General features: G+C 41.0%; 1 protein-coding gene across 1 annotated transcript in view; it reads right to left on the bottom strand.

Annotated features, from left to right (window-relative positions):
- The window catches only part of SYN3 (synapsin III), a 420985-nt gene that overhangs the window by 339198 nt on the left and 57185 nt on the right, over nt 1–24602 (bottom strand). The window contains exon 3 of the mRNA XM_044679132.1: nt 20022–20113. Coding sequence (XP_044535067.1) covers nt 20022–20113 — 92 coding nt within the window. The remainder of the gene's footprint in view (nt 1–20021; nt 20114–24602) is intronic.

Below are 24602 nucleotides of genomic sequence, written 5' to 3'. Positions count from 1 at the left end.
TCAAGATGTAGAATGAGACATGTATTTGGACATGATGTGGGAATCTGCTCTGCTTGACTGTGTTGTGTACATATACATAATAAGTGTATATATACATATATGTGTTTATACACACATATTTGTGTGTATATATGTACATATATTATATAATATATTGTATTATAGCAATATATTATATCTATTATATTTTAATATATTTTATATTATATAATATATATGTATATATACACATATATATATATATATATATAATGTGGGTGTGTATATTGCAGCTCATTCATGCCTTCTCATCCTGATGCCTTTCAAAAACTGGTGTCTTTGTCCTCCCATAAGCTCGCCCAGGTGCTCCATCAAACCCAGACAGCACACAGAATGGACGTGCATTATTCTATTCATATAGCATGAGGAGACATGGTAGATCCTGATGCTTAATCTCTGAGACCTTTCCCTGATCTCTTTGACCAAGAGAGGGAGCGACTTGCTCCAGTTCCCTCGAGTTTCAGGACAAAGGCACGGGCAGCAAGCAAACTCGTCTGCTGGCTCTTCTCAGCACACAAAGAGCTCATGGTTATGAAATGCCTTGCCAGTAATGTGAGGTGCACACCCGGCAGCCTTCCAAGGAACATGGTGCCAAGAGAAAACTCATCAGCTTTTCAAGATATCTCCTTTCGCAGATAAAATAAAAAAAAAAAACTTTTCCTGTGTTCTAACTTGAAATGGGCACTAAGATGAGTGGATAATGGTTGGTTGCAGTTTGGTGTGCTGTGGAAAAGATGTGTACAAACTGAAAACAGTCCCACCCTGGAAGGCCAAGTGTTTATGGGGCCTGAAATAGGGGAGGGAAAGAACTGGAAAGATGTGCTTCCTTTCTCCCCCTTTTCTCATTTCTCACTAGTGCCTCAAAATTGAGAAACAGTAAACTAGTAAAGGATATATTGGCATTGTGATTCTGGGTAAATCTTTTAATCCCCCAATGCTACAGGCTGTAAATGGGGCACAGTAGAAAGAGCAATGGACCTGGAGTTGGGAAGACCTGGAGCTCAAATCCTGCCTTAGATACTAGCTGTGCGGTGTTGGGCAAGTCACTTAAAAACTCCAACGAACCTCTGCCTGCCCCATTTTCCCCATCTACAAAATAGAAATAACAATAGCACCTCTCTCCCAGAGATATAGTTAGGATCCAGTGAGATAATATTTGTAAAGCATGTTGTAAACCTTAAAATGATTCATAAATGCTAGCTATGATGATGAGGATGATGATGATGGTGGTGGTGGTGGTGGTGGAAGTGGTAGTGGTGGAGGTGGTAGGTCCTGACCTGCAATGGTAGAAAGTCTTCTCACCTAGGAGTTCCTTATACCAATGAAATCCATCCCTATTTCTGTCCTCAAGGAGAGAAACGGAACTGGAAGAAGGCAAGAAGAGATAAAAGGTTTTCCTCTCCCAGTAGAGTACTCCCCTGGCTCCCTATGGTCTCTAAGGTCAAATACAAAGGCCTGTGCCATCAAAGTCCCCCACATTTGGGCTCCCACTCATTTTTCCAGTTTTGTTTCATATTCTCTCTCTTCATTCACTCTCTGTTCTAGGCAGAGGAGCTCGACAGCTTTTCCCTGAACTCAGACTCTCATCTCCGTCTTTGCCCAGGTGGTCTTCGTGTCTAGAAAGCACACCTTCCTCATTTTTCCTAAGTAGAATCCTTATCCTCCTTCCACAAATCCGTATCCTCCTTTCTCCCCCAAGGCATTTCCTGATTTGTTCAGTTGTTAGCTTTTTCTCAATCCTTAAGAGGAATAGGGACTGTGCCTGTAATTTCATTAGTTTAGGGAACTTTCTCTTGCTAATGCAGATTGGCGATTTAGGGTTGCCTACAGCAAAAGTATCTGCGGGCCTCCCCAGTATTCCTCAAAGAGATTAAAATGGACTAGTGAAGTATTTAATCAAAATTAAAATACAATAGAACATAGGGACTGGCAAATGCGTTTGTTAAATTTCAATTGCATTACTAACATTTTCTCCGTCACTTTCTCAAGTCTACCCAATTTACAAAATAATAAATCAAGCCCCTATTTGTGGGATTTGCCAATTTCCGAGATGTAAATACTCACATTGAAAATGTAATAATCTGCTCTCCAGAACTAGTCTAGCACATCCCTAACTCCTAGTCAAAGGCAGATCCATGAACCCTTACTATAATAAATATTATCACATTGAGGATTTCAGTACCTAGTTGGGGAGATAAGACCGGCACCCAAAAACAATTAGGAGAATGATAAATAACAACACATAATTTAAGGTTAGACTAATATTTTAAAAAATCAATTAAGCATTTATTAGGCGCCTGCTAAGCTCTCAGAATGCAAAAGTAAAATGGCCCCTGGCCTCAAGAAACGTACAGGGCAGGAAATAAATGCGTTAGACACACAGGAAGGAAAGGACTCAACAGGAACAGAAGACCTGAGCAGAACTGATCTGAAGTAGGAGCAACCTTCCTCCATCTGGTTTGATGGAAAAAAATCATAGAATTTAGAACCAAGGGATCTGGGCTTGAATCCCAGCTCTGCCATTCATTCACAGGGTAAGTATGGGCAAGACCATTACCCTCTCTCTTGTCCTCAGTTTTCTCATCTATAAAAGGAGGGGTGGACTAGATGTTGGCTAAAGTCCCTCTGATTGCCTGATAGTGAAGGAAATGGCAAATGGCTCTAGTATTCTTGCCAAGAAAACCCCAAAGAGCCGGACATGACTGCATGACTGAACAACAAAGGTCCCTTAAACCATTTTTTAAAATGCCTCTGCTGAAGTCCTCTGGGGTATAGCTTTCCTGAGGTCTAACCCTTCTCACCAAAGTCCAGCCTTTATTTATGCGTCATGCAAAAATACAGAACCTTAGGCTGAAAGGGACCTTACAGGATACCTAATCTAATCTAGGCTAGCGAGCTAATCTTGTACCTCTTAGGGATGGAGCATGGATCAGAATACCCTCTGCAACTTTACTGACCTTGGGGAAGCCATGGGATTTTGAACAACTTTTCAACTGACTTTTCCCCAAGGCTTTTTTGCCAGGTCACCCATCTGCCTTAGATTTGGGGCTGAAGAGATGATTCACTGACTGGGTGAGAAGGTCATTTCCTTATGGGAATCAGATCAGGTTCAGTCTAGCTGTTGTTAGTCTTAGTCTGGCTAGTCCTTTCTGGTTGAAGAATGAAAAGTTAAAAGAGAAAATCAAGATCATAGAGGGAAAGGACCTTGGGGGTCTTCTTGACCTACCACTTAATTTTACAAAAATGGAAACTGAGGACCATTGAGGTAATATGACTTCAAGATCATGTAATTAGCATCTATATTTTATAGATGGAGAAACCAAGACTCAGAAATCATAAACCAGAATCAGAATTTGAATGCAAGTCCCCTTCACTCCAGGTCTAAGGCTGATCCTTCACTTTCAGCCACTGTATGGGGCCAGAGGTTGGCCTCAAGACACCAGATCCAGGAAGCCCTGGGGATGAGTAGTTGAGAGCAGCTGGAGGTACTTAGAAGAGGGATGGAGGCAATTAAGAGTAAAAGGCCACACCTGGAGGCAGAGGGCCCTCCCACTGAGAAACAAAGTGAGAAGAAAATGAGGTTGTAGCTCCTCAGCATAGTTAGGGGCTAGATCATCTGGGGAAGAGCGGGGAGAAGTTGAATGCAGATCTGAGGCAGAAGATCGTAGAACAACTGAAAGGGACCTTAAATACCTCCTAGAAAAATGCTTTCATTTTACAGGTGTGGAAAAAGAAGGTCCCACAGGTTGTCTGTAAGCAGTCAGACTCACCTCAATGCCAAGAGGAGGTACCAAAGAAGTCTTTGGTGGAGTTCCCATTTATAAGGAGTTTTTAAAGTTGACATGTCATCTCCCTTAAGGGCCCTTGTGGAAGAATTAGGACAAACAGGATCATCCCCTTTTAATAAATGGGCCTCAAAGATGAAATAACTTGCCCCAAAATTCCTACTAGTCCTAGTTTGAGCTGGGATTTGTACCTAGGATTGTCCTGGTGCCAACTTCCACCCTCATCTTTTTCCACCACCCCACCTCCAACTGTGTAGCTTCATGATTGCAGAGATGGTGTCTTATCTGAACTTTTAAAATCTCCTCTGATCCATGTTCCACCCCAAGAGGTACAAAATAGATGTTTGCCAATTGGCACTGGAGAAAAGATGAAAAAAAAATTCATGTACTTTGCAGAGCTTTGTTGATTATGAGTGTAGGATGCTACTTATATACTGTCTGACTTGATCACAGTGTTGGTTTGGTTGAGCTGGGTTTTTTTCTTATTATGAAAAAACAACCCTAATTTTATTATAAGGGATAGATCTTTGGGTAGGACTACAGATTGGACCTTAGAGGTCTGCTCCAACTTCCTGTTACAGATGAAAAAACTATAGTAAAGGAGCTTAAGTGTTTTACATGCTTGGATGAACACACCTGAAGTCACACTGGTTGCATATTTGATGCTGTCTCCACCATACCATCCTATATTTCCCCTCCTGCTTGAGTGACTGGGCCTCAATTTCCTTCTCTGTAAAATGAGGGGATTGGACTAGCTGACTACTCCTGATCCAGGATCTTTTCCTTTTGATGCCTTGGGTCTATCCTGTGTGACTCTGGAGTATGCATAAACAAGTATTGATTAAGAATGCCCTTGGGCATGTGTTTCCTACTCAGTAAAATGAGGGAGTTGGTCTAGATGGCATTGGACCATCTAAGATCCTATGATTTCCCTAGGCTCCAGTTTCCTCTTCTTTAAAATGAGGGAGTTAATTTAGAAGGCATCAGAACAACAGTACAGAGCTCTTGGCCTAGAGTCGGGAAGACCTGAATTCAAATCTGACCCTAGACACTTCCTAGCTGTTGAACCCTGGGCAAGTCATATCACCCTGTTTTGCCTCATTTTCCTCATCTGTAAGATGAACTGGAGAAGGAAATGGAAAAGCACTCTAGGATCTTTGCCAAAAAAATCCCAAATTCTTTCCCAAAGAGTTGAACATGACTGAAAAATAACTAAACATTATATCTATGCTCCTTTGACCTCCTAGGCCTCAGTTTCTCCTTCTGTAAAATAAGAGGGTTGGACTAGATGACTTCTGGGGTCCCTTATCTTACTAGGTTGGTTCCTTCTGGACCTAAATCAGGGATTCTTAAACTGGGGTCCATGAGGAGATTTCAGGAGGTCTATGAACACGTGTGGGGGAAAACACATCTGTATTTTCAATAATCTCTCATTGAAATTTAACGTTACCTTAAATGATGAATGCATGAATTTGAGAGGGGGTTCAGAGATTGTACCAGACTGTCAAAGGGATCCAGGGCACAAAAAGGGTGAGAACCCTGGGCTAGATCTTTTGCTCATATTGCTCTGTTGTTTCAGTTGTGTCTGACTCTTCATGGCCCCATTTGGGGTTTTCTTGGCAAAGATACTAGAGTAATTTGCCATTCCCTTCTCTGGCTCATTTTATAGATGAGGAAACTGAGGCGCTGGGAAGTTCATTGGTTTATGCAAGGTCACAAAGTTATTACCAGATTGTTGCTGTTATTCAGTCATGGCTGACTCTTCATGACCCCATTTGGTTTTTTTCTTGGCAAAGATACTAGAGTAGTTGGCCATTTTATTCTCTAATTTGTGAGGAAACTGAGGCAGACAGGGTTAAGTGATTTGCCCAGGGACACCCAGCTAATGTCTGAGGCTAGATTTACACTCGGGTCCTCCTGACTCCAGGTCCCACTCTCTACCCACCATACCACCCCTTGGGGCAACTCTAGGCTTTCCCAAAGGTTGGAGACTGTGCCATTTTTTTTTTTGTAACATGCCCCACGGCACCCAGATATTAAGTGTCAGGACAAAGATTCAAGCCTACATCTGACTCCAAACCAGGTGCCTTCCCCACTATCTCACTGCCTCTCATTTGGCCTCTACCGGGAAAGCTTAGCCTCCTAATTACAGAGCCAAAGAACTTGGGAACTGGTTGCCATGGAGACCTCAGTGTGAGGCCCTGGTGCTCCAAGATAGCATATTTATAGGGGAAAAGATGAATAGGCTTGTCTCAATACTCTCAATAAACATTCAAGGCTTAGGAAAGTCATCCGCTGATGAGAGTGACATGGCTAATGTGTTTTATCTCAGGCCTTCCAGGGTCTGAGTCATGAATGCCCATGGGGGTCTCCAGAGATTCTTTCCAGCACCGATCCTGAATATTGAGATGCTGAAGGTGGAGGCCTCAATGTCAAAATCTGGCTCTCTCTCAGCGCTCCTCTCCCCCTCGGCTTGTCTTGCCAGGACTCTATTTGTTTAACATCTTTCAAATGTATTCCATTAGCATTATGGACCTGTCAAGCCTTCCCTTCCCACTTCGGAATGGCTTGTCAACTGGATGATCTCAGAGAAGGGAGTGTGAGGGCAGGGCCATATTGGCTTCCCTTGAAAACCTCTGGGATCCAGGGTGGTGCCTGGGGAGATGGCTCTGCGGCTCAGGGCACCCATTAGAGTTTGCTTTGGTGGTGGATAGGATAGGTCTCCCTACTACCTTTTCTATAGGAGGAGACCTCCTAGAGAATTATAGATTTTTCATCTGTGTGACCTCGGACAAATTATATAACCTCTCTAGGCCTCGGTTTCCTCATCTGTAAAATGAGCTGGTTGGTCTAAGGTGGCCTCTGAAATCTTTCCATTCTAATTCTTTAATTCTCTATAATCTTATGATTTCCTCCCCCCCTCGATTCTGTGGGTCTGTCCTATGTGACTTTCCCTACCCCCCTCAACATTAAGTATCCCAAGTTCAAATCTCTTCTCAAATCTCAATTTCCCCTTTTATAAATTGAGGACAATGGACAATAGCTAGTTCCTAAGAACCTTTCTACTTTAAGATCCTAAAATCTATAGCTTTTTTTGGCTTTTAAAAATATTTATTGATGTCTTTTACTTTTATATCACCTTAATTTCCCAATGTATCTTATCCCCTCTTAGAAAACTATTCCTTATTACAAAGAATTTTTTAAAAATTCAACATACTAAACAGCATTTCCACCCAGTTAAATGTTATATGCAGTGGGGGGGGGCACTCATAGTCCTTTGTTTCTGCAATGAAAGCATTCTTTTCTTTTTCCTTTGGTCGTTTTAGTTATATACCATAACCATATCATTTTTTATTCTTTGGAGTGGAGTGTACCCTCAAGATTTGAAGAGTGGGCAGGTACTGGTCATCAGGAGATACTTGAACAAAAAAATTGTAGATGTGTAGGCAAATGCAGGCAAAAGCTATGGGGCTTTGAGATGCCACAGATGCCACTGGGATTGACTTTTCCATTGTGATTCTTCTCAGTGTTTTCCTTGTTCCTAGCTAGCTCAGAGGGAGCTGGGGGTAGGCAGAGGATTTCTGTGGCTAGGAAGGGTGGTAGAGAAGGCAGTGAAAATTCATACCCTTTCCCTTGGGGGCTGGGAGCGAGTCAGTGGAGCAGATCCCCATGACTGCCTGAACCCTTGCATGTAGGGGTCTGGGGATCACTGAAGGGTGGAGATTGTGGCACCAATAAACTCTGGCTGCATGTGTTCTGGGACCAATTTCCCAGGGCGAGTGACACACATATACACTTTCTTTCCCTTTCGATGGAGCAGCATGGAGAGTGGTAATGAGAGATGGCTGCTAGGGGCTCTCTGGGGAGAGAGGCCGGGGGGCCCTGGGCCAGGACATGTGTTGAACAAATGCTGAGGCTTCAAGATTACCCAGATGTTCACTGACATTAGAATGCAGATATGCTCTTCATTGATTCTGGAGATGAGAGGATGGGCCGGACAGCCACTCATACGGACCCCAAATGCCGTCCCACTAATAGAAACCAAATTGGCAGGCAGAGAACCAATCAAAAGATTCCCTTGGTGATGAGAAGAATCCCATATGGCGAATGATTTCAAAGATATTCTCAAGAATATGAAGTCATCTTGGGACCTGGCATGTGGCCAAAGGTAGGCTTTACTATTTATCAACCCGTTTGACAGATACTGATTGGAAATTTACCATCGACTAGCTTCTATTAGGTGCTTACTGTACCGGGATATAAAGTTATACAGGACAGATAACTTCCTTTTGAGGAATTTAATCATAAACTTTGGGGAAGCCAATGGGCGATCTGTATGGAACTTCTGCAGGACCTCTCCTTGCCCATTCTCCGGTCTCCAGGCCTGAGTCCTCAGGCTCTGCAGAGGCAGAACCCTCTAACTACAGATGCTGTAGAACTGGGAGGATCTTCCCATTGAATAAAAACTAAGCAACCCTCGTGCTCAGCTAGGTGCTGATGCAGAGTGATTCTGCCCAGCCCTCTCAACAGCCAAGTGAAGAAATGGAATGAAGGAAGGAAGAGAGCTCAACTTCTTGTTCCCCTATTGAGTGCTTTTGGGATGATCTGATATAATTGAGCCTCCAACCAAGCTTTCTAAAGACTCATTTTCCTCTTCCAGTGTTCTTCACCATTTTGTGAGCCAATACCCTTCATGCTCTTCTCTCCTCTCCCTCCACTGCCGCCATGTCTCTGACCGGTGAGAATAACAAGGCTTGTCAAGTGGCAAAGTGGATGAGTGCTGAGCCTGGAGCCAGTAAGGATGAGTCTAAATCCCAGCTAAGATACTTACCCAGGCAAGTCATTTGTCCTCTGTTTGCCTTGGTTTCCTCATCTGTAAAACAGGATGATAATAGCACCTACCTTCTGGGGTTGTTGTGAGAATAAAGTAATATTTGTGAAGATTTTTGCAAACCTTTAAGTACTATAAAATGCTAGCTGGTAGCAGAGGTCATATATTTCAAGCTGGAAAGGACTCTCACACTTTATTCAATACTTTTCATTTTACAGATGAGGAAGTTGAGGCCTAGAAAAATTAAGGGGGGCAGTGTGGTGGCTCAGTGAATTGAAAACCAGGCCTGAAGTCAGGAGGTCCAGGGTTCAAATCTGGCCAAAGATACTTCCTAGCTGGGCAAGTCACTTAACCCTTATTGCCTAGCCCTTACTGCTCTTTTACCTTGGAACCAATACACAGTATCGATTCTATGATGGAAGGTAAGGGTTTAAAAAATGCTAAGGGATGGCAGTGGCAAGAGAGAAAATACTTTCTGTGTTTAAATGAAAACAATTTATGATGTTCTTGCCTCCCCTGATGAGAATAAAATACAAATAAGACTTTAAAATTTGCAAAGCATTTCACATGTTAGTTTATTTGCCTCTCCCCGCAACAACTGATAAGGGAATTGAAATGACTCGTCTAGGGTCACCTAGCTAGAATCCAAAGGACGCTTTGAGAAAGGGTATCTTCCAGACTAAATTAGACCAAATTGTGCATACAAGGGGAGACTAGATTCCTACTTCCTTTTTACTCAGTATCTTTTCCATGACCAGAAAGGGAGGTCATGCAGGCCAAATATATAGTCAGGAATGACAGATAACACATGACCTGGTCCAAGTGTTAGAATGCACACTCCTCCAAGGCAAGGGCCATTTCCCATTTTTCTTTGCATGCCATTCCCCAAATATTAAATATGGTATCTTGTATGGTAGCTGCAGTATATCCAGGAAACCAGAGGATGGCTTGGGGTGTCCGGTGGACCCATTTCACAGACTTTGTGGAAAGAGATAGAGAAGAATTGTAGTGAATGTGAAGGAGTCAAGGAGTTATCAGCTGCCCTAGAGGAGAGAAGTTCCCATTTGGTTCTAACTATTTAAAATCAAGCTCTGAGGTCACTTCTAGTTCTAGGTTTATGAGCCAAAGAAGTGCCTCTTGCAGAGTAAGATAAAATGATATATGAATATCAGATTTTTTTTAAACCCTTACTTCCCATCTTAGAATTGATACTGTGTATTGATTCCAAGGTAGAAGAACTGTAAAGGCTAGGCAATGGGGGTTAAGTGACTTGCCCAGGGTCACACAGCTAGAAAGTGTCTGAGGACAGATTGGAACTCAGGACCTCCCATCCCTATGCCAGGCTCTCAATCCACTGAGCCACCCCAGTTGCCCCTCAGATCTATAAGCTTTTAAAAACATTTTGATAACTGCATTTTAATGTATTTGGTTTCCTTTATAATTCTATTCATTTACAACCACTATTCAGAGAAGGGACTCACCGGACAGATTGCCAAAAGGAAGCCATTTTACAAACAAATTAAAAAACCCCAAGACCCTTTTCCTAGGGCTTATCTACATGGTTCTCTAAATACTTTAGGGGGACCAGCATCAGGGATCAGAGCCCTATCAACCTCTTTCTCCAGCGGCACTCTAAAACAGACTCTCCCCAAGAAACAACGGCTCAAGATTCCTTCAGTATCTTTGAAAACAGAAGTGACAGGAAGACGCCTCCTCTAAAATCTGGAAATATGTTCCCATTGCCTCGGGACTTACATTCAGACATTTAGCCCAGGAGTCTCTGTATCTCTGGGTCTCTGTTCCTCTCTCAATCCTAATCACTTAATCCCAAACTAACACCCCCTTTCATACAGTTGTGTTAGTCATTAATCATGCCTTCTGCTTCCACACAGCTATTCCAATCAAATACTCATTCTCTCAGCTCTGAAGGCTCAGACTCCACTCTGCATTTTAGCACAAATTCTCAGAGGGCAGTTTCCCAGCAACTAATTTTCAGCAGTAACCATCTTGCTACTCCCTGGTCTTGGAGACGGTGGTAAGTAGTAGTACCACTGGTAGTAGTCGAAATACTAGTAGTAGTAGTAGTGGTGGTGGTGGATAGATATGGGGAAGGACAAACTGATAATCTATCTCCATGAGCAGCTGTGTTCCCTCGGTGACTCCTGTTCACCAGCTGTTACCTATTTCAATCTCTCTCACTCTTAGACGAGGAGGAAGCAAATCGGTGCCAGCTCTTTCTGATTCCATTCATTGTTGTACATTAAAAAACAAGTGTCTTAGGTTGGTTAAAGTGGCCTGATAACTCTTGAAATCAGCAAACAAAAATTCATCGTGATGGAGAAGATGATTCTGTGCTTAATTACTTTGCATGATTTAAGAAGTTAATTTAAGAGCTTAATAACAGGGATAGTGGAGACCTTTGGAGTAGTGAGGCTCAGTGAGCCATCAGTCCCAGAGGAAGGAAACCTGGGTTCTAGTATTGCCTTTGATACACTGGCTGAGCCATCCTAGGACACTCATTTAATTGACCAGTGGTGGCTAAGGCAGCTTTCTAAGACAATCGACTCCAGAGAGGTCACTGATCTGCCTCTGTAGAGGGAATTTCCTTCCTGGGACTTCCTTACACTAAAGAAAACAGATGTATTGGGGCAGCTGGGTGGCTTGGTGGATTGAGAGCCAGGCCTAGAGTTGGGAGGCCATGGATTCAAATCTGGCCTTAGACACTTCCTAGCTGTGTGACCCTGGGCAAGTCATTTAACCCCCCATTGTCTAATCTTTATTGCTCTTCTGTCTTTGAATCAAAACTTAGGATTGATTCTAAGACAGAAGGTAAGGGTTTAAAGAAAAAAAGAAAAGAAAAGAAAACATGTATACATACTGTCTAAAATTGTTCCCCAATTTTATTGGGGAATAGTTCTAGGTTTATGAGCTGAAGAAGTGCCTCTTGCAGAGTAAGATAAAATGATATATGAATATCAGATTTTTTTAAACCCTTACTTCCCATCTTAGAATCGATACTGTGTATTGATTCCAAGGTAGAAGAACTGTAAAGGCTAGGCAATGGGGGTTAAGTGACCTGCCCAGTCACTTAATATCAAAATATCAAATAGTTTCAATATCAAAAAGTTTCATTCGCTAAAATGTAATCGTAGTATCATTGTATATAAGGCCCTAGGTAGTGCCAGAGTGCACAGAGTAGCTGACTTAGAGTCAGAAAGACTCATCTTTCTGAGTTCAAATCCAGCCTCAGATATTTACCTGGGCAAGTCATTTAACTATGTTGCCTTTAATTTCTTCATTAGTAAAATGAGCTGGAGAAGGAAATGACAAATGAGGTCATGAAGAGTCAGACATATTTGATTAATGACTGAACAAGTATGTAAGTGTATCTTCCATAGATTTGGAACCAGAAGGAATTTCAAAGTCATTAAGTCCAGTCCCCCTCAATTTACAGGTGAACAAATAGGCCCAGAAGTTAAGTGACTTGCATAAGATCACACAGCTAGTCAGTGATCCGTTGGGGTTCAAATCTAAGTCCTCTTGACTACAGCTCTAGCTCTCTATTCCCTAAAGTACTGCAGTGAAAGGCATACTGTCTTTTCTGGCTAAATGGGTGGTCAGGCTCATTACTGGGTTGGCCCCAGAATGATGAATTATCCAATCATTACAACCTTCAAAGTGGTAGAGGACTTTGTGATCTGGGTCAGTGGAGAGACCACCACTGGGATGAAATTAACAGAATCTTGTAGTTTGGGGAAGGAAATTTGGGAATTTTGTTCAGAGCTTGATTCACATCTATTTTTTTTTAATTAAAAATATTTCTTGTTGGAGCAACTCTCTGTCCTTTGAATGAGGGATTTAATTTTTAGAAGTGGGCAGAAGTCATTGAGATGTGTGGGCAAATGAGATGGGGGCACCAAAGTGGGTACTTATACTTTGGTTAAAAATAAAAACTATCCCCCCAAAACAAGCTATAACTCTAAAGGAATGAGAAATTGTCTTGCTTGAGGTGTAACCTGACTCTGCCAATGGTTTCCCAAACAAGAGTCCGGAAATCTTTTCCGCAATGGCAACTTTTCAACAAATGACCAGATTCCCAAGGTGACTACAATGAAAAGTATGCCAGTTCCTGGGGTTGTTGAACCATTTGGCTTTCTAATCCTTGCCCTGGGGCTGAGTCGTCTGGACTGGTGACTGAATGAATGGAAATCGACCATATGCAGGAGGGCCAGATCATACCATGCTTCATATTCCATCCAGCTGTCCAACCTGGCCATCCTGCCATGTCCTCTGCTGCCACACATAGATCAGTTTCTTCCTACCTTCTTTCTACCTCTTGCTCAAGGCATAGTCATCAATGGAATGTTTTTGCTCCTGGAAAAGAGATGTCATTTGACTGTCCTATAGTTTCATTCGTCATTGCTTGTGACTTCCCAGAACAAAATATTCTTCCCTGACCACCATTCCTTGTTATTCGTCATCTCCTTAAATGTGAAATGGTCCAAACTTCTTGGAAAGCAATTTGGAATTCAGTGAAGAAAATGACTAAGATCTCCACATCCCTTGACCCAGAGATTCCACTGTGAGAATGAATTCCAAGAATATCAAGGGAAAAAAGGAATGCCCATGTACACCAAAATATTTATAGTAGCAGTTTTAGCAGTAGTGAAGACCTGGAAACAAAGCATTGTCCATGGCTAAACCAACTGTGTTCATGAATGGAATGGAATATTACTGAGCTGTAAGAAACAGGAATTTGAAGTCTTAGGAAGACTCCTATACAAAATGAACCGATACCAAAACAAAACAAAACAAAAAAGGCAGAATAAGGAAAACAGAATAGACAATGCACAAAACAATGTAATTTAAAAGAACAACCACTAGGTAATTTAATTGAGCTAAGAATAATGACCAAAACTGACTTTAAAGAAGAAATGTGAGTAGGTCTCTCTCACACCTATCCCTGGCTCTCCATGTCTCTGTGAATGTGGGGAACCCATGAATGTGAAACAATCAATGCAATGGCAGACTTTCCCAACATGGTTATTTTTGCTGAACTTTTCTTTTTAATCCTTTCTTTTGAAAAATTCTTTGTTATAAAGGATGGCTATCTAGGATGGGGCAGAAGGGAAGGATACCTGGGCTAATGTACAAGATACAAAAATAGAAGATATAAATGAAAATTTACTTTTGAAAGAATGTAAGTTTTTTGAGAATTTCTTGAAGTTGTATTCATGGAGTTTAGCTTAATGCTTGGCATACATGGGTAATAGTGTATAGTAGGTACTTAATAAATGTTTCTTCTTTTATTCATTCATTTGTTCATTTATGTATTCATTCATTCACTTTCCTAAGATCTGATGCATCTGAATGGACTGGAGGGAAAAAATTACTGATTTTGAAGTCTGGAAGCATTCGTTTTTTTTTTTTTAATTCTTAATTTAAAAAATTTAATTAAAAATTTTTTCCTCCCATGGTTATATGATTCTTGTTGTCTCCTTCCCTTCTCTTCCCTCCCTCCTAATGGAGTTGACAAGCAATTCCACTGGGTTACACATATATGATCACTCAAATTCTATTTTCTGGAAGCATTTATTGAGCAACTACTATATGCCAAGCACTGTGCTGGGCATGCAGGATTTAAGATGAAAAATGAAGCTAGCTCTGTTTTAAATGATTTTACATTCTAAAAATAACAAATATACATATATAAGTAAGTATAAAACATATATGGAGGGCAGCTAGGTAGCACAGTGGATAGTGCCAGGCTTAGAGTCAGGAAGACCTGGGTTCAAATCTGATCTCAGATACTTTCTAGCTGTGTTACCCTGGGAAAGCCACTTAACACTATTTGCCTAACCCTTGTCTTTCTATCTTAGAGTCATTACTATGATAGAAAGTAAGAATAACAAAAAAAAAATAAACATATCCAGGAAACTCAAAGGAATCTTATTATTTTTTTGTAAGGGAGGGGTGTGAGGTGGAATGGGGGGGGTAGGAACATGCTAAGAATTGAGAAGATCTATATAATCTTTGAGCTAGAGATTCTAAGAGGAGGAGGTAAGGAAAGGAGGGAATTCCAGGCTGGAGCTTTTACAAAGGCATAGAGGTGGGGGATGGATTAGCAAGCAAGTAGGTTAGTTTGGCTGGAGTATGATGTGAGGGAGAATAATGGGAAATAAGTGTAGACAGAGAGATTGGAATCAGATCATGAAGTTCTTTAAACGTCAAACACTTGGTTGCTGAAGTACTATTGGGAAGTGAATAAGAAGACAGGTAAGATAGAGCTTCTTGTTCTCTCCCACCATTACCATCTTTGGGCTCATTTAGCTGTTTTGCCTCCTCTAGATGAGAACTATCTGTCCTGTTTTGTTGGGTAATGAATGTCCTTTACCAGCCTCGATGGGGAATTATAGATTTGGAGCTCAGAGGCCTAAGGGTCAGACTAGGTGATTCTTGAGACCCCTTTTGGCCTCATGTCTACAATCCTATGACCTCAGAGGCCATCTAGTCTAACCCTTCCATTTGGTAGATGAGAAAACTGAGACCTAGAAACCCAATTGGTTCCCTAAGATTATAGATTTCAATCTGGAAGGGACCTCAGAGACCAGCTGGTCCTACCATCTCATGTCGATGACCAGACATTAGATGTTGGGCCTGGAAGAGCCCTTTGAGATCCTCCAAGCCCACACCCCATCTTTGGAGGAAGGACACTGAGTTTAGAAGATGTAGTGATATGACCATGGTTAATGGCAGAGCTGGGACAGATCCATGTTCTTTCTCTCATGCCATACTCATGTGAATATGTCTCATTCTTTGTTCTAGAGACTTGAGGGACTTGAGAGGCGGTTAAGTCTAACTTCCTTATTTCGAGATGAGGAAATCAAGGGAGGTGGTGACTTAGGTTTATAGAATCAAAGAATTAGAGTTACAAGAGGCCATTCTATTCAACCACCCCATTTTACAGATAAGGAAACTGAGGTCCAGGGAGGTTAATTTGTCTTTGGTGTTGGCTTTAGACTAGACTTCTGGCCCCAGCTTCCATCATCCATTTGGCAAATCCATGACCTTGGGCCTGGGTATATCTCTTTGATCATTTGGTCATATTTCATGAGTGAGAAATACTGAAGCAGACTTGTACCCAGGATTAGAAAAAAAAAAGGTTGCAAGGGCCTGATCCCAGCAACATGATGTGAGGTCACTCTATTTCTAGGCCAGCAGCTGGCAGGTTGTGGTTCACAGGATGTCTCTCCCTCCTTTCTGCAGAAAATTCTGATTCTAGAATAATGACTTTGGTTATATAATGATTCTTTGTGCCCCTCAGCTTGCTTGCTTCTTATGTTGACAAGAAACAAAGTGGATGGCCTCAGATGTGTGATCCATCCCAATGAGTGAATGATCAGAGAACCTGAAAAGACTGCCTTGAGCCTGGCAGAGGGGTGGGGGCTGCTCTGCAAAGCTGGGCCTGGACACAGAAAGAAAAGAAGAGTGTCAAGGATAGGAGGATGGGGCAAGAGGAACAGTGAAGAGAACAAAGATGGTGAGAGGCATCCCAGTCCTGAGATGCCAGTTTGAGAACATCACAGTTTTAGAAGAGGGAGACAAAGGTATAGAGGTAGTGTGGTAGTAGTGGGGAAAGTGAGCTGGATTGGAGTCAGAGGAATTTGGATCAAATCTTACCTAGATGCATCCTACCTTTGTGACCTCAGACAAGTAACTAACCTCTCTGGGCTTTAGTTTCCTTATCTCTAAAATAAGGAGTTGGACTAGATGGTCTCTGAGATCTCATGATTCTATAACATGTGTTGGCATTCTGACTCTGCAACTTAAAGTCTGTGTGATCCTGGGTAAATTAGTTAACTCTTCTGGGTCTCTCTCTTCCTTATTTGTGAAATGAGGTATGACACTGAGCTCCTTTCCAGACGTGAATTATAGGGTTAATGGAAGGGACTCAAAAGGGACATAGAGTGCAATATCTTCATTTTAGTGATGAGAAAAAAGAAGCCAGGAAAGACTGAGTGATCCACCCAGTGTCATCCAATTAGTACAGATCAGAGGTGGGATTTGAACTCAAGTTTTCCCAATGCCCAATTCATCACTCTCTCCCTATGCCAAGTTGCCTCTACACATCTAGGGTCCAATGATATGAGTCTGAATTCTGGTGCTGCCACTTAATTTCTATAAGATCACAGACAAGCCATCTCACCTCCCTAGGCCTGGGTTTCCTAATCTTTAAAACAAGTGAGTTGGACTTGGCTTCTACAATTCCTTCTAGCTCTTGAGTTGCAATCTTATATTTGGAATTTTTGACCACTACTCATTAGTGGTATACCATCCACAGAATCAGTGTCTCAGATCTGGAAAGTACCTTGGAGACCATTGAGTCCAGCTCATATTTGGCTGAGAACATCCATCATTAGCATCATTACCATTATCATCACCATCATCAGCACAACCCTCACAATTATCACCATCAGCAGCAGCGGCTGTATCACCATCATCAACATCAAGACCATCTTCATCTCATCATCATCCTCGCCATGATCTCTGTAGCTAACATTTATATAGTGCCTACTATGTGTCAAGCATTGTGCTAGGCTCTCCATAAATATTCACTCATTTGATCCTCACAACAACTCTGGAAGGTAAGTTTTATTATTATTCCTATTTTTCAGATAAGGAAGTTGAGACAAACAGAGATTAAGTAGCTTGCCCAGGATCACAAAGCTAGTAAGTGTCTGATGCCAGGTTTGAACTTGGATCTTCCTGACTCTAGGTCTAATACTCTAACTACTGTACTGGATTTGGAAGGATTCTCAAAGCAGTTTCAGCTTTTGCTGCTACTAAGCTGCCATCTTGGCTCTAGCCTGTAACCATTGTACTGGAAATGGTTATTTCATCTGACCCTCTCGACAACAATTTAGGATATAAATGACACATTTTACAAGAAAGAAAAACAAAGCTTGGAGAGTTGAAATTACTTCCTTTAGGTCACATAGCTAGTAAGCTGCAGTCAAGGACTCAAACCAGTACATTCTGACTATAATTCCAATGCTCTTTCCATTTTTCCTTGAAATGAAATATGGAGATAGGTTGGGTGTGCCATGAGACTGATCTACTTGAGCAGTTCTGGAGAAATTTAATAGGAATATAGGAAGGTAAATATATTAATAATCCCTGGCTTCTTTCAAAACTGAGCTCAAATACCCTTTCTGCAGGAAGCATTTCCCTTGCTGCTAGAGCTTCCCCTTCTAGAGTTACCTTCCATCTATTTTGTCTGTATCTTGTACGTTCTTAATTATCAATATTTTTGTATTAGAATGTGAACTCCTTGAGGGCAGGTACTACTTTTACTTTTCTTTGTATCTCTAGTGGCTCAAGGTCTTGTTGATTGACTGATTACTTCGTAAAGAATTAGGTTCTCATAAGACATGTTCTGCCAAAACAGAAAGCCTTTGATTATAAATAAAATGTAAGCTTCTTCATTTCTGTGAGTGGCTACCCCAATGCCTGAAACAGAATAGACATTTAATAAATGTCTGTAGATTTTGATTGAAGTATAGGCTCGTGACAGATTATGGACTATTTATTTAAGTGTCAGCCAGTTGGTTAGTAAATATTTATTAAGCATCTACTGTGTGCCAGATACTGTACTAAGAACTGGAGATACAAAAAGAGGCAAAAGCAGTACTTGTGCACAAGAAGCTTACAATCTAACAGAAGTCTGAAGAGTCTACAAGTTTGGCTATAAGGTGATGATTTTGACAACCACCTTATCAATACATCTTTTTTGTCTAGTTCTTTAAACTATGCTAAATATTTTATATCTGTTCTCTTGCTTCTTCCTTGATTTTTTTAATTAAAAAGACATCTATTTCAGAGAGATTGTGACCCACCCAGAGTCACATGGTTCTTAAGTGTCAGAGTAAGAAGGAACCCAATTCTGAGCTTTATCTTTAAGGAATCCTGTCTCAGAGATCAAAAGATGAAAAAATCATAGAATTATAGATATTAGATAGATAAATAGATAGATAGACAGATAGACAGATAGATGGCCAGATGGATGATTGGATAGATAGATTGAGATATAAATATTATGTTTCTTGTGCTTTTTTTGCAACATGGGTAATATTTTGTTCTGCATGAGTTTACATAGACAATTGATATCCTATTGCAGTGATGGCAAACCTTTTAGGAACTACATGCTGTGCCATGTACCAGCCTCCCAGACTACATGCATAACCCCCTACCTTTCTAGTAACTAGCTCTTGTGGGCAGCATGTGCCCACAGAGAAGGCTCTGCATGCCATCTTTGGCACATGTGCCACAGGTTTGCCATCACAGTCCTATTGCTTGCCTTCTCAGTGGGTGGGAAATAATTTGGAACTCAAAATTTAAAAAAGAAAATTATTTTAAAATGATGGATGGATAAGTAGGTAAGTATGTAGGTAAGTAGGTAGATAGAAGGATAGATAGATAGATAGATAGATAGATAGAGAGAGAGAGAGAGAGAGAGAGATAGACAGACAGATAAGCAACCAAAGCTAAAGATAGAGTAATGATCTTAGAAGCTGTTTACTCCAAGTCCCTCATTTTACAGATAAGGTGTCTGAGTTCTAGAGATACTAAATGATTTGCCCAATGTCATACATGTAGTAAGCATGAGAGGTGGGCTGTGAGCCCTCGTACTGATTCTAAAGCCAGGACTCTTTCTATGGCACAATGCTTCTTTGCTGGATGCTCTAGTCCAACGATTTCTTTGACTATTAAGTTGTAGTAGGTTTGTAATCTTTGCTATGTCCTTGAAATTCAAGAATAAATGGCAATTAATCAACAAACATCTATTTAGCAATGCCTATGTGCCAGACTCTTTTTGAGGAGACAGAAAAATACAGAATCAAAATGGTCCCTGCCTTCAAGGAGCTTATATATTCTACTCTTATATTCCCTTAAGTGGAAGTTTTGGTAAAAATGAAGATTTTTGTTGGCCTGATGATAATAATCTACCTACATTGCCCATTAAAAAATTGCCACAGGGGCAGATAGGTGGCTCAGTGGATAGAAAGCCAGATCTAGAGATGGGAGGTCCTGGGTTCAAATATGGCTTCAGAAGTTTTGTAGCTATGTGACTTTGGGCAAGTCACTTAACCCCAAATGCCTAGTTAGCCCTTACCACTCTTTTGCCTTGGAAATGAAACTTAGTATCAATTCTAAGGCAGAAGGTAAGGGTTTTTATTAAAAAAATTTTTTTAATCACTATGGATAGTGAGAAATTAATTAAACTCTGTGAACTCCTTGGACAGAGGTATCATTTACTCCTTATAAATCTTTTGGGTGGTGGTTTTCCCCATTTGAGTTCTCCTCACCTTACAACTTTTGCCCCATTCCTCATGACCTGCATGTCCACCATACAGCCCCCGGTTACATAGGAGGCCAGATTCAGCTCTGAGAATTCAGCCTAGAGGAGAAGGGAAAAAACAAAAACAAAATAGGCATTCATTAAACAACAGGCAAAAGACATCATTTATTTATAGGTGGTAATAATACAAATAACTCTCATTTCTTTGTCACTTTCAGTCTTGCATATGTGTTCATCTTCAACAGTTTTGGATGGTGTAAGATTTATTGTCTCAGTTTTATAGATGAGGAACTGAGGTACTGAGGTACTGAGGGGCAAAATTATTAATGGTAATGGAATGGCTATCTGAATTATGTGGTCTCACTCATCCTCATGGATTCAGCTATCAACTCTATAAGATGACTCTCAAACTTATAAAGATATCCTCCATCCCTCTCTTGAACTCAAGTCCTGAAATATCAATTTCCTACTGGACTTCTTCAACTGGGTATCCTATGGGCATCTCAGATTCACCATGACCAAACAGAACTCATTATCTTTTCCCTTAGACTCATTGCATTTCCTAACTTCCCTGTTACTGTTGGGATCATCACCATCCTTCTGTCAACTTGGTTTTCAACCTTAGAGTCATCCTTTGGTTCTTCCCTTTCTTCCACCTAACAGACCGAGGGAACTGATGGGATTAGCACAGCAAATGTTAGAGGAAATTGAGGCAATTGAGTGAACCAACCACACTGACTCCATCTTGTGATTCAATTCTAAAGGTAGCTCAGTTCTATATCTATTCATTTATGAGCAAGTTCAACTTCTGTCTTAAGAGAAGCCTATTCGATTGTGGGAATTGTGAGAAAGACTTATTGTATGGTTTGAACCTAGCCCTGCGTGCCTGAGAAACAGGACCACCTCTCCCTGCTGTTTAAAGGGTCTTAACTAAGGACCTAGGTTGTGCTGATGAAGAACACCATCAGATCCTAAGACTGATGCAAGGAGTTTTCTCATAAGTGTACTTTTCAAATTCCCATATGCCTCAGGTATGTGAAAACCAGTCCCATAGTGATCAAACAGCTATTGTTTCCTTCTTCCTTTGATTGTTCACAGATACTTGGGGAGGAGAGGAACATCTCTTTTTCCGAATCCAGGGAATTTCACCTGTTCATTCTCCCCCTCCCAATTTGGAAAGTCCCATATCTTTCCTCCAAGTAGAAATCAGATTATCTAATGTTATACTGTTTCCTTTTTATTAATTGGTCTTCTTTGATTGTTTTCAGTATATAAAAGTTTGACTCCCCCTGTATTCTTGGTTAAGCCCTAAGCTGAGGAAAACAACTGGTCCTAATTTTTTTATGCAACTGGCATTCATTGCTTACTAAACTGATATGCTCAGAAGATGGAACGTTTGTTTCCTCTGTCATTTCATCTTTCACCCACCCACAAGACCCAATCATTTGTCAAGTCTAGTTAATTCTGTCTCCATGATATCTCTCCCATCCTTCCCCCTTCTCTCCTCCACTCCATGACCAGTCTAGTTGAAGTTTTCATCACATTTTGCCTTGAATTTTGTAATAACTTGTCCCTCTGCATTCAGTCTCTCTTCTCTCCTTGTGGTCTTTTTTAATTGCAGCATTTACATCTCTAAAGCACAGGTCAACCCAGACCTCTCACAGATAGCCAGCTTAACACAGTTTCTGGCTCATGGTAGGCACTTAATATCAATGCTTTGTTGACTTGATCTCCAAGACTTACCTCCAGTTTGGTGTTTACTGTTCTCTTTCCATCTCAATTGCCTGCCTACAAGCTGTGTCCTTCCCTAGGGGAGCAGAAGTTGGTGGAGGGTGGGGACTATCTTGATTTTGTATTTATATCCTCAGCACTTGGCATATAGTTCGATGCATAGTTAATTAATCCTTGTTGAGTCATACTAAAAACATTCCAAAATTCCTGCTTGTTTCTCCAATGAAATTAAATGGGACAACTATATTGAGAGTCAGAGAGATTTAATGAATAGAGAGCTATCTTGAGAATTGGAAAGATTGGGGTCTTTCTCTGTGTCCTGTCTCTAACACATGTTGGCTGTGTGCTCCTGGACATATTACTTAACATCCTAGTATCTCTGGCAGCTCTGTATGTCACAGGGGTTGATTGATGTTCAGGAGAGGAATGGGAGCTAGCTATATAAGTCTGAGAGTCATCTGTAGAGAGATGTTAGCTGAAATCATGGGGATAAATGGGATCATCTAATTCAGATCTTTAAAATAGGTCTTGGACCAGTGGTGGTAGTGACCAGTGGTAATAGTCCCATAAACACCTCAAACAATGGGACCGAGCAGAACTGATTGTCTTTTCCTCTAAGCCTATTTTTTTCCTCTTAACTCTCCTATGATTTCTATTTTTTCTTAAACTGATGAAATTATGGGTCTAGATAAAGCATTTATAATAGTGATGATGATGTGAAAATAATAATATAGAATAAGAGACTTCAAAATTAAGAAGGTAAAACCTGGATATATTGCAGAGGAAATAAAATTTCAGAGTGATACAAGTCTTCCTCCAAAATGTTGAGTTGATGAATTGATGGGTAGAAATATTACCATCTCCCTGGTTGGTGCTATACAAAACCCCAAATCTTTCTAACTTCTGTTCTAATTAATAACTTCATTTTACTGCAGGAAGGTGAGAATAAAAGACTTCCTTTAGTGAGTGGAGAGGGTAGGAAAGGAATACATAATAAATCTACTCCTGGAAAAATCCCATCATGCTTAAAATACTTCATTAATTCGATCACTGAGTAGGCCTAGGGAAGAAAAAATAATTAACCCTTCAGGGTGTTCCTGGAAACTAATTTTTTTTCTAAAAAATATGAAAAGAAAATCTGCAAAATGTATGATTGGGCCCCAGTGGAATGTGGAAAGTGAATGGTGTGTGTGACTCATGAGCCTGAGAGCCTGGCTTTCTAGATACCTCAAAGTCACAATTCCCTAAAGATGGGCTATGGGTCCTGCTGCCAAAATTAATGAAAAAAAAGATACCTGGTATAGGGATGAGAAAGCATACTGTACTCCCACTTGGGAGTACTAAGACAATAAAGAAAGGCACAAAGTTCATCCTTATATTCTGTTCATGTTTGCACCCTGAACCCTATTTGATAAAGTCAAAGGATTTAGACCTTAGAGGCCCTCTAACTCAGCCCCATCATTTTACACATGTAGAAACTGAGCCTTCTCACAGTCCTATGGCATCTCTCTTCTCTGCCTGCCCCTGTGTTACTGCCTTCCTGCAGAGATCACCTCCCAATTGCTCTGTACATTATGTGTAGATGATTTTTTTCCATGATGTTCCCCCCATTTAAAAAGGGAGATCATGGAGGGGAGGGATTGTTTCCACCATTCTTTGTATCTCTGGAGCTTAGCAGTGCCCTACAAATAATAAGCATTTTTTTCACTGATTTTCCCAGGTTCTCAAATCTAGTAAGTGTAAGAGTCTGGATTCCAATCTCTTTTCCTTAATGGCAACCCCGAGAGTTGGGGGGGGCAAAGGTTGTTGTCTCCACTTTAGAGATGAGCACACCACTGTTCAAAAGGAGGAAGCATCCTTCCCTATGTCCCACAGTGAATCAAAGTCAGGAGTCAAGATTCAAACCCAAGACTTCCAATTCCCCTTCCTAATACACCATTCTCATCTTCTTAGAGAGACTCTGATTAGGAAAGGAAGTGTCTCATTTCAAGGAATGAAAATGGCCAGGTAATTGGGGAAGTCCTTAAGTAGCACCCAAAGTCATACAGCTAGTAAATATCCAAATTAGGTTACAAATGAAAGACTTAAGTTTCCAAGTCCAGGGTTCAAGTGTTATCATTCCCTTAGGCACACGGACCATCATAAATAACTCCAGGAAAGCCAAGGAGGTAACTTATCAGAAAAAAGGAAATTGCTCCCAAGAATCTCCCTTTTCTGAGCCGGGTGTCTCAGGTAGAACATGTTTAACTCTGGCCTCCAGGAGGAGAAAGGCAGCTCATTCTGTACTTTTACTAAATGAATGGAGCAAAAGCCACTGGAGATTTGCCAGGAGAAATTAGCTATGACTTGCTGTAGAACTCCCAAGACTAGTTCCAAGGAAAACACATCTACTATGTGTGCGGGGAGATGGCTGAGGTCTTTCTTTCTTTTTTTTTTCTCTCCTTTTTTTTTTTTTAAAAAGACCATTATTTGCAACAAATCCTTAGCACATGAGGCCCTTAAAGATTGAAAGCAGATGGTGATGGAAGTCATTCAGTAGCTCAGAAAACTACAACACGGAAATTGGTAGGGCATTTCATTTCCTTGCTCAGTTAGTTGCCTTAATGAAGCATCCACATAGCTTTCCCCTTCAACCCAGTCGCCTTTGCTCCCTGACTGCTTTCCTTCTGGCATGGTAAAGGTGGGGTTTCTCCTGATGCAGGCAGCTCTATTTAGGAAAAGAAGTGTCTCCTTTCTAGGTGGAAAGGATGCCATGGTTCTTGTTGGTTAGTCCTTTGACCAGGAGAGACAGAATTAAGATCAGAAATGGAATTCAAGTTAGCCACAAGTCATTTGGGTCTCGAATTAGGTATGAGAT

The sequence above is a fragment of the Gracilinanus agilis genome, chromosome 5 (assembly GCF_016433145.1).
Source record: "Gracilinanus agilis isolate LMUSP501 chromosome 5, AgileGrace, whole genome shotgun sequence".
Lineage (NCBI taxonomy): Eukaryota > Metazoa > Chordata > Mammalia > Didelphimorphia > Didelphidae > Gracilinanus > Gracilinanus agilis.
The sequence above is the reverse complement of the archived record's forward strand: the minus strand, read 5'-3'. Positions and strand labels throughout refer to the sequence as shown.